Source organism: Phasianus colchicus, chromosome 1 (genome assembly GCF_987193195.1).
Source record: "Phasianus colchicus chromosome 1, bPhaCol1.hap1.1, whole genome shotgun sequence".
Classification (NCBI taxonomy): domain Eukaryota; kingdom Metazoa; phylum Chordata; class Aves; order Galliformes; family Phasianidae; genus Phasianus; species Phasianus colchicus.
Window position 1 is genome coordinate 50,286,837 of NC_143436.1, and position 9,501 is coordinate 50,296,337.

General features: G+C 46.4%; 1 protein-coding gene across 1 annotated transcript; it reads left to right on the top strand.

The window, feature by feature from the left end:
- The first annotated feature begins 2,860 nt into the window (after nucleotides 1–2,860).
- POLR3H (RNA polymerase III subunit H) lies at nucleotides 2,861–9,469 on the top strand. Its single transcript, XM_031600263.2, has 7 exons — nucleotides 2,861–2,947; nucleotides 3,218–3,336; nucleotides 4,408–4,504; nucleotides 6,030–6,116; nucleotides 7,071–7,134; nucleotides 7,699–7,906; nucleotides 8,576–9,469. The coding sequence occupies exons 2-7, from the start codon at nucleotides 3,226–3,228 to the stop codon at nucleotides 8,627–8,629; spliced, it is 621 nt and encodes a 206-aa protein (XP_031456123.1). The 5' UTR covers nucleotides 2,861–2,947; nucleotides 3,218–3,225; the 3' UTR covers nucleotides 8,630–9,469.
- Nucleotides 9,470–9,501: the final 32 nt, after the last annotated feature.

Below are 9,501 nucleotides of genomic sequence, written 5' to 3' on the forward strand. Positions count from 1 at the left end.
CCAGGTTGGCATGTTTGGGGTTCAGTCAGCGCCCATCTCCCTCTAGTTGTGGCTTTTCAAGTTTTCTGCAACAAACACAAGTCCCATTTGCCACCTACAGATACCACAAGGCTCATCCACCCAGACAACTCTTCAAAACTTTGCAAAAGAAGCAGAGGAGAAACGCAGCCACCTGTTCCAATCTCCGGTCCAAGTTTCCCTTGAGCCAGCCCATCCTCTCCGGGTGACAGCTCACCCCCAGCAGCCCAGGAGGACGAAGAGCTGGAGGAATGCTGGGAATGTGCAGCATGGGCACACCCTCCTCTTCCCCAGGTGTTCATTTAATTGTTGTACATTGAACATCATCAATACCTGTTCTTCCTCATCAGGGTCAGCTGTGTGCCCTGCTGCAAGTCGTAAACAACACAGAGCATCAGACTGACTCTCCTGTATAGTCAGTGGGGGCTCTGAAGGGAACTTGAGGTGGCAGACGGCTCTGGGCATGCGTTGCAGTGGAGAAGGCAGGGAGTCCAAAGCATGTAGCAATGATAAAAGAAGAGGGGAAGCTTTGATCAGAGTGGGAGTGGGGGTGCTAGAGATGCCTGTGGAGACAGAAGCAAAGACAGGAGTGTGGAGGACTTTGTACGTGAGAAGATACGTAAATCCTTTGGAGTCAATCAAAGCAGGGCTCAGCAACCTAGATGCAAATCATCCCTCACCTCCGCCTACAACATCCCTGAGCCAGTTTTCCCCAAAAGCCCTGGGAATGTGGAGACAGAAGAGATCATAAGCAAAACAATTTGGGGGTTTCTTTCATTTTCCTGAGCCTTCACGTAACTTCAGATTGTGTTTTCAAGTTTTCTGCAGTTGTGAGGATGAGACATGCCTAGGGTTTTCTCTAAGCAGCAGAAAAACAGCAGCAGAGAACCGTGCCCCCATATGCTGGCAAAACCTCCGTGCTCTCAAGACTACTGAGAGACTCTGGAGACATCACGGTTACAAAAATGTGTGCACAGCCTCTGTGAATTTGTGGCTCTTTCACATGTCAGTACTATAGGGACAAAAAGAAAGTGCTCAGCAAGATGGGGCCGTTCCCACAGTTTCCAGCATCAGAATATTTCAGCTGCAGCGTGAAATATAGCATGCTGCTGGGTGCTATCTACAGCAGGGTTGAGACAGCAACATTTTACAAGGCAAGATTTGGCTTTAGTTTATATTTTTACATCAGAGATAATGCTTATGACCAACGCTGATGGAAATACAGAATTCTTCCACAGAGAAAACCCAGTTAGTAGCAGCACGACAGCCATTGCATCCCTGAAGCTCCAGGTGTGCATCATGCTGGAGTCGGAGGGGTTATCTGCAGGAAAGCATTTCCGGCAGAATGTGACATTTCTGGTAGAAGCTGATAAATTGCTAGTGGGGCTGGTAGCCTGGTATCTCGAGGCAGTGCAGCTCACCTGACTCTGCCATTGCACTTCATGAAACACCAAGGAGCTATTCATTAGACATGGGTCAGAAGGAGGGGATGCCTTGCAGACCTCCTAGTCACATAGCTGGCGCTCAGGGCTGTGCAATAGGCTGAAGGAGACGTGTTTGGTTTGTTTTGGACACCCAGCAGCCCCCATTGGGTCGTGACTGTTGGAAGCATGAAAAATGTTAGCTCAAGGGCAGGCAAGAAATGCAAGTGTGGTGTGACCATCCTAATCCACTTATTCATCCAGTCTCCTGTATTATTCCAGGTATTCACCCTGTATTGCCTAGAACCACTGCCCCTACTTAACCTTCCAGCTCTTATGTACAAAAGCATCCAGAGTGATCACCTTGCTAGTATCAGCACATAACCTAACTTCTGGTGTGATACCAAGGCTATTTCTTCCCCTGCTGTCAGAAGAGGGACATGCTGAGGAACTATAGCACCTTCTGAAAAGGCAGCTACAGTGACCTGCAAAACCTGCAGCTAAAGGTCAGCCCCAGCATCGTCCAACCTGCATGGGGCCAGGACAGAACAGCAAGGGATGCAGTGAGCATGCCAGCAGAACTGTACTGTACCCAGATTAGCACATCCACCGCCATGGAGAAGGGAAAAACTCCTTGTACAGCTCCCGAAGTAGGCTGGGGTGGATTTGGGGTGAGTGTCCCGACAGTGGTGCGTGCAGAGCTCATTGCTGGCACTAACACTGCTCCTCCCAGGGACCTGGGAAGGAAAACTGGATCCTCCATCTCCTGCTTAATGCCAACGCCATGTGCAGAATGGCCATTTAATCGTCACAAAAAAAGACACCCTGGTGGAGCAGGAATAATTTCAGACAGATCAGAAACTCCTTAGCCACGACAGATCTCTTGTTAATGAGGCTGAGATGCGGTATTTGTGGCCTCATTTTCCCCTTCCCGCTCCAAGACAGCTCAACATTTAACAATTTCTTATCCCGAGCACTCATTACCGCCCACTACACACTGCCACAGGGTGCGGGGGGTGACACCCGTCGTGTTGGCATCAAAGCCGCGGTGCTGACAGCACAGTTTTGCCTGTCAGCCGCAGACACGTTGGTTATTCTCAGTCTTTTTTTTAAGCACCGCGCAGGCAGCTCCTTCTATGTCTCGGGGCAATTCCCAGGTACGGGCACAGCCCCTCGTTTTCCACAACCCCTATCACGAGGCGGGCAGCAGCGGAGAATTCGCCACGGATTCACGTTTTACTTAACGAAACTGAGCCCTCCAGGGAACGGAGCGCCTCCGTTATACACACCGCCTAACTCGCTCACAGGAAGACAAAATGGCCGCCCCCACCTGAGGCGGGCCTCGCGCCGGAGCCAGGGGCGGGGCCTCCGCACCGCACAGAGCCGCGCGGTAGGTCCGACCACACGTCAATCAGAATCCATCTCCCCGCCCCCCGAAGGCGATTGGCTCCGACACCGGAAGTCACCGTGAGGACGTGCGGCGCGTGGCGGGGTTCGGTGTGTGTCAGGTGGGTTTGAGGCGGTGCGGGGTTTTTGCTGCCTCTGTGGACCTGCTGCTCTGCGCTCCGGGCTCACGCAGTCAGGGGCCTGCTTTGGTGTGGCTGTGGGCTCGTGGGGAGGCCGAGCGCTGCCCAGCTGGTCTCTAACCCCACTCGTCCCCTTACTTTGCCCCTCCCAAGACGCAGAGTGCTGCCCCGCCGCGCTTCGGGCAAGGCCTGGGCTGAGTGCTTGTTACTAAGGCGGCCCGGCGCTGCTGTGCTCTCTCCCTGTCTCCCCAGAGATCGTCATGTTTGTCCTGGTGGAGATGACTGACACGGTGAGGATTCCTCCCTGGCAGTTTGAGAGGAAACTGAATGAGTCCATTGCTGAGGAGTTAAACAAGAAATTGGCCAATAAGGTAATGTATAGGGTGGTGTAAGCATCGTAGGATCATCATATAGCAGAGTGTATCTGTTTTTGTGCCTAATGACACGTGCATTAGAGCTTAAATATGAAGGCCAACCCCAAACAGAGAAAAAAAAGAGGGAGCTGTGCACCATCCCATAGGGGTCTTGTGTTCATGCTGTAGAGAAGGTGCTGAGGGGCATGGAAAGAGAGAGAGTCATTGCCATCTTCTTTGTGGGGGGGCAATACAAAGTGTCATCTGAAAAAAAAACAAATGCAAACCAGGCTAGTGTAAATACAACAAAAATACTGAAAGAGAAATGAAAGTGGTGATACCTGTCTTGCTTTGTGCTGCATACAGTATGGTGGCACAGTCTTTGCCTTTAGTGTGGGTTATATGAAAGTGTTGTGTCACAGAGTCCTGTGCAGCCCATGAGGCTGATGGGCACACAGCTTTCAGGGGGTGCAGAGCTCAGAGTGCAGCTTGGCAGTGTGAAGGGGGCTCTGGAGAGCAGCCCAAAGTGATCAAGGAAGCAGATTATACAGACAGGTTAGAAAAAAACCTGACAATCTTGTATCCACTGATTAGGGATAGGTACCATAAATTTTGTAGGCTGTGAAGTGGCAGAGAAACTGGGAGTTCTCCTTATCTCTACCCAGAGCTATTATAATTTCAGACAAATAAAAGCTTAGAAGCTTCTGAGGATGCTGGCAGGAAGTGCATTTGGCCTTTAGACAAGATGTGGGTCTGCTGAATTGATGTGTGTTCTTTTAAAACTTTACTATTGTGGCAGGTCAAATTTTTCATTATTGACAGTTATCCCAATAATTTCTGTTTATAGCAGTGCTCCTTCTAGTGCCAGTAAGAACACAAACTCTCATAGCATTTGAAGAAGACAGGGGTTCCTCTGAAATGCAGTGTGCTTAGCTGGGGCCGTTGGAGGAGTGCACATAAGCAGCTTTTGTCCCATCTTGCCACCTTCTGTTGCCTTCTTTCTAAAAGTTATACACTTTGTGTAAATTTCAAGGGAGTTAACCTGTTAATTGATTTACAGCCTTTTTTGTTACTTTTTAATTTGAGCAGGTTGTATACAACGTTGGTCTCTGCATCTGTCTGTATGATATTACAAAACTGGAAGATTCATACATATTCCCTGGGGATGGAGCGTCGCACACCAAAGGTAAGTTCTGAGTTATGGCAGTTGCAGAAGGTTAGTGGTCTGCAAGTATCAATTAAGTTCCCATTGTTAGATAAATTAAGTTTAAAGGGACTTGCTGAAGTTAGCAGCCTTCACTGTTCCCTTTAGAAGATGGCAGAAGTCCCTTTGCATTGCACTGCTGTGGTTAGAAATACATATTTAATTGGGCAGTCCCATCTTCCTTCTCTAGCAGTCCATCTCTGCCCTACAGTTACAGCCATAGGTCTTGGATAAGGAAGGGGTTAATTTAACTTAGAAAGCTCAGAAATCTCCAAATAGAAAATAATTTATACTAATTGTTCTGCGTTTGTCCATTATTATTATTTTTTTCTTTTTGAAGCTTATTTTGCCTGCCTGGAATGTTGAAACGTTTCTAAATATAACATTCACACAACAGTTGATGCTGTTTTCTTAGCTGGAAGCTTTGCGGCATCTGTCTTTGAGACTTAGACAGATCTGGTTCAGCATACATTTTAGGATTTTAGATGACTTTTTGGGGGGGAGGGAATAAGAAATGATTCGTTACTTTTGGGCTTTGGCAAATCTGAGCAAAAGCTGTAAGTAAATACGTAAATGCTTGAGCAAATGAAGTAACCCTGTAAGAAGGGAACTGGACTGACTGCACGTGGCACCCCAGACATAATTTTTAATGCCAGTAGAGCTCATTCCCTACAAATCAAAGCTTCTCTAATACTGAGGAGGATGGCAGGCTTTCCTGCTTGCTTTAGTCTCCATTTGCTTCCTTAAATTTGAACCTCCTTGAACTGAAACAAGAGAATATGTTCTCTGAGTTTGCAGAGAAACCTCCTGCTTTCAGAAGCTGGGATAGCACTTGCTAGCAGGAAGCAGGATTTATTACTCCTTCTCCAATCTACTGCCTGGTTTTATATAGAAGAGCAGCTCTGGGAACGAACAGTTAAAATGATGTAAAACAGCTTTTAAGCGTTATTTTGCTGGGGTTGTCTTAGTATGGCTTCCTTATACTTATAAATGTAAAATTCTTAGTTAGCAACATAACTAGATTTTTTATTCGGGTTAAATAAGATTATGGCAGAGAATCTTACTTTGATAATATTGTTTACCATATAATTTCATTATTTGAAGAAAATAAATCAATGCTGTCAAAGATAAATGGAGCAGAAGTATGGCAGGAAAACAATATTTCAGCTGACATTCTTGGTCTCCAAGGAATGCTTGCTTTGTAACTGAATCAGAGGTCTTTGTTTTATAGTTTTATCCTGTGAACTTCAATTCTTGCAACGTTGAAGTGCAGAGAATGGGAAATTGCTGATCAGCTGCTGCTGTAATTCATATCAAACAGGAATCGTAACTCTGATTCCTGTTTTCTTGAACTCACCAGTACCTGTAAGGAAGCTGTAAAGCATGCAGGATGCAACATTTTAGAGGGCTTATAGGATGTGGGATTTTGTTTTAGTGGCTGCCACCCTGTGGAAGGAGTATGGTTCACTCACACGTACATAACATTAAGGATGTGCTTTCTTTCAAGTGCATTTCCGCTACGTGGTCTTCCATCCCTTCCTGGACGAGATTCTGGTTGGAGAGATTAAAAGCTGCAGTCAGGATGGCGTTCATGGTAAACTGCATCTCCTAACATTAGGGACACAAGAGCTCAATGTGCTTGGGGATACTGTGGTTTCAGGCACTGTCATGCTGTGTGTGAGCTGCTTGAAGGCTGATACTGCCTCCAGCCCTGCTCCAGCCTGAGTCTGATTGGTAGCTTAAGCCTGGCAGCTTCCCCTGCACTCCATGGTTTTGTCTGCGCTCCCCTTTCCCTTTGTCACTCATGTGCATGCCCAAGAAGAATAAGCAAGCCCATCTGGAGCTAGACTGAATTTATTTTCTCGCTTCAATTGACAGAACTTCTGGTGGTTTTCTTTTAAGGCGGTAGTATCAGATTCTGTTGGTCTGATATATATTGCTGTAGTTTCTTGAATATTTGTGATTAATTCCTGTATCTGAAGACATGGCAGGGAAACAACATAAGAAAGATGATCAACCACATACTTCATGAAGTACATAGCTTATGGATTGCCTTCTGATATTGTAGGAGTATTCCATGCAGACGAGCTCCTGGGGATCCCAAGGATGTATTTGTTGCTGAATTTAGGCTAGTAAAACTCAACATCATGTAATCTAGAGGAGGAGGTGGGGATTGGTCTAACATGTTAAATAAAGAGCAGTGTACAGTTAGGTCTGTGATTTCTAAGCTCTTTCCTGTCACAGACCTCTATAGCATCTGACTCATTTATTGGAACGCCGACACTTCCAGTCCTGCTCCAAGCAGCCTTTTCCTTTCCCTGTGGCCACAAAGAGTGTGCCCCCTGTTGCTGTATGTACTTCAGCTGGGTGTTTGCTTTGCTGCCAACTGAAAAGGAGCATTGTGACTCAAAGAATAATTCCTGCATAATCTCAGACGTCCTTCCTGAAAGAGGAAGGAAAATGAATCCAGAATTGCACTTTAGGAATTGCTGTGGTACATCATTTGTGAAGAATGGTTTCAGTCTTAATCAAATTCTTTTCTCCGCAGTTTCTATTGGATTCTTTGATGATATTGTCATCCCACCAGAATCCCTGCAGCAGCCAGCAAAGTTGTATCCTTTGATCACCTTTGATAACTTTAGTACTTCATTTCAAAAGATTGTGCAGTGCTGGCCCTGCAGGCATTTACTGCTGCAACAATGAAGGTGCTCAGTGGCAGAAGCTAAGCTGTTGTGTCGGGCAAGTCCCACAGACTGTTATCACAGCTAGGCAGGCCTCACGCTTATTAGGTTTTGCAGGATCATTGTGCCAGCTGATGAAAATGAATAGCAGTGTCCCTCAAACAGCCGCACCATTAATCCCTGCCTCTAGACTTGCTGCTGGAGACAGAATGCAGGGTTTGCTACATGTGTAGATACACGGTGTGTCTAATGTCTTTACTTGTGGGAGCCTGAGGGGTTGCTTTGTTTTGGAGGTGCAGGGGGAATACACCTGGAAGCAGGAAAATGAGAAACAAGGCCAATGGTCCTGGAATGTGCCAACAGTGATGTAGGAGAGCGTGTTGGAGTTTGAGATGATTGTAAAAAGGCTTTGAATCAAGACGATTCTTAGAACTGTAAGGGAAGTGATCTGCCAGGTGAAATGCCATTTCCTTCCTTAGCCCTTGGTGTGGCCAGCGATGAAGCGGAGCAGGTGTGGGTATGGGAATATGAGACAGAAGAAGGGGCCCACGACCTCTACATGGACATTGGAGAGGAGATCCGTTTCCGAGTTGTGGATGAAACTTTTGTTGACACATCACCAACAGGTCCAAGCTCTGCAGAAGCCTCCACTTCAAATGCCACAGAAGAAGTCCAGAAGAAAGAAGCACCCTACACTCTTGTGGTAACCCTGTGCATAATTCCTATAGTCTTGCAAAGCCTGTGGTTAATTTTGTTCTTAAAGTAGCATCCCTTTTCCAAGGAATTGGTTGCTTTAAACTGACCATGAAACAAAGACAGTCACAAAATCAAAGGAGAGCAAAAGGGGAAGAATGAGACAGTTCTTTTGGTTGCTCTGTGTTTGCTGTATTTTTGCTAGAACAATTGTGGCTGGTGGAATTCCCATCTGTTAGGCTGAATGAGAACAGACTGGAGATGCAAGACCTGCAGATAGGAATGAGCATACAAGAAATACAGAGCTGGGAAGGCCACACCAAAATTTATGCAGCAGCACAGCGGTCTTTCCCATGCTGTGTTTTGGCACAAGGCCTCCCTGAGTACAGTGCCATAGAAAGATGGATCCAAACCAATATGAGCAGTTTTCTCACTGCAGGAGAAGGTTGGAGCAGTCAGCACAGTCAGGGATGGGGTGGGCAAGTGGCTGATTTTTTGTTTTATTGAGGGTTTGGTGTAGTGCTGACAAGATTTGAAGAAGTTTGGGCTAGATCTGGTAGGAAAAAGGGAATGCCTCATCTGTAACACAAGGGGGAGAGATTTGATATATATTTTTTGCATTTACTCCTGTGTTCTCTATGCAGTTTACAATTGCATGCTCTCTTTTCTGTGTGAGCAGGGATCTATCAGTGAACCAGGCCTGGGACTCCTGTCATGGTGGACAAACAGCTAGCTGCAATCAGTGCCAGCTCTGCAGAGAGTCTTTCCAGTGGATGTCTGGGGGATTACGGGATCCTGCTGGTGCTCACTGCTTCTTTGAAGCTGAATGAGAAATTAGACCTGCCATTCTTTGTTTCCCCTTCAGCTTCCAACCTGCCAGATCAAGACAGTTGCTTTCAAGAAATGTCTTCACTGATCTGTAGAAGTGAATTTACAGGGACAAAAAGCCTTGAGCCCAGCAGCAACAAACCCAGCTGGAGCTTTTGTCTCCTGCCCTGGAGGGAAAACTGGGGAGGTCTTCACTCGCCTGAATTAAGAAGGGAGTTGACTTCAAGTGAGTGAAAGTGGGAGAGAATGCCTGTCCAGATGTATTGTTTCCTTGGCCTGACAGCTTGATTTTAGAGGGGCAGAAACCTGCCGTTCTGACGGGAACTGGAGAAGAAACAGCAAAAGACTGGAGCTGAGAGGTGTGGTACTGAGATCTGGAAAATCCTTCTGCTGGGAGGGCAAGGGAAACAGTGGTAGTGTTCTGCTGAGAAGGGGAACTTAATGAGTGGATGAAAACAGCCAAAGAGAACTGGAACGAAAGTTGTTTACTCACAAGTAATGAGCTCCGTGAAGATGATGGCCATGGAAAAGGAAGGGCTGCTTACTGTGCTGAAGAAAAAATACTGCACTAGGTGGGCTGTATTTATTGAGAATGAGCTGGAGCTTGACTGAAAATACATAATTAAGAACTGAAATGAACCTGTGTTTGAGCAAGTTAATTATGGTTGTGGGAGCGTGTTAATGCTAGAATTGGAATAAACAGTAAAAGCCGCACAGCCTGCCTTCCTGTACAATTTCTAGAGAAACGATGAGCTTCCTGCCTCACAGGAAGAAAAA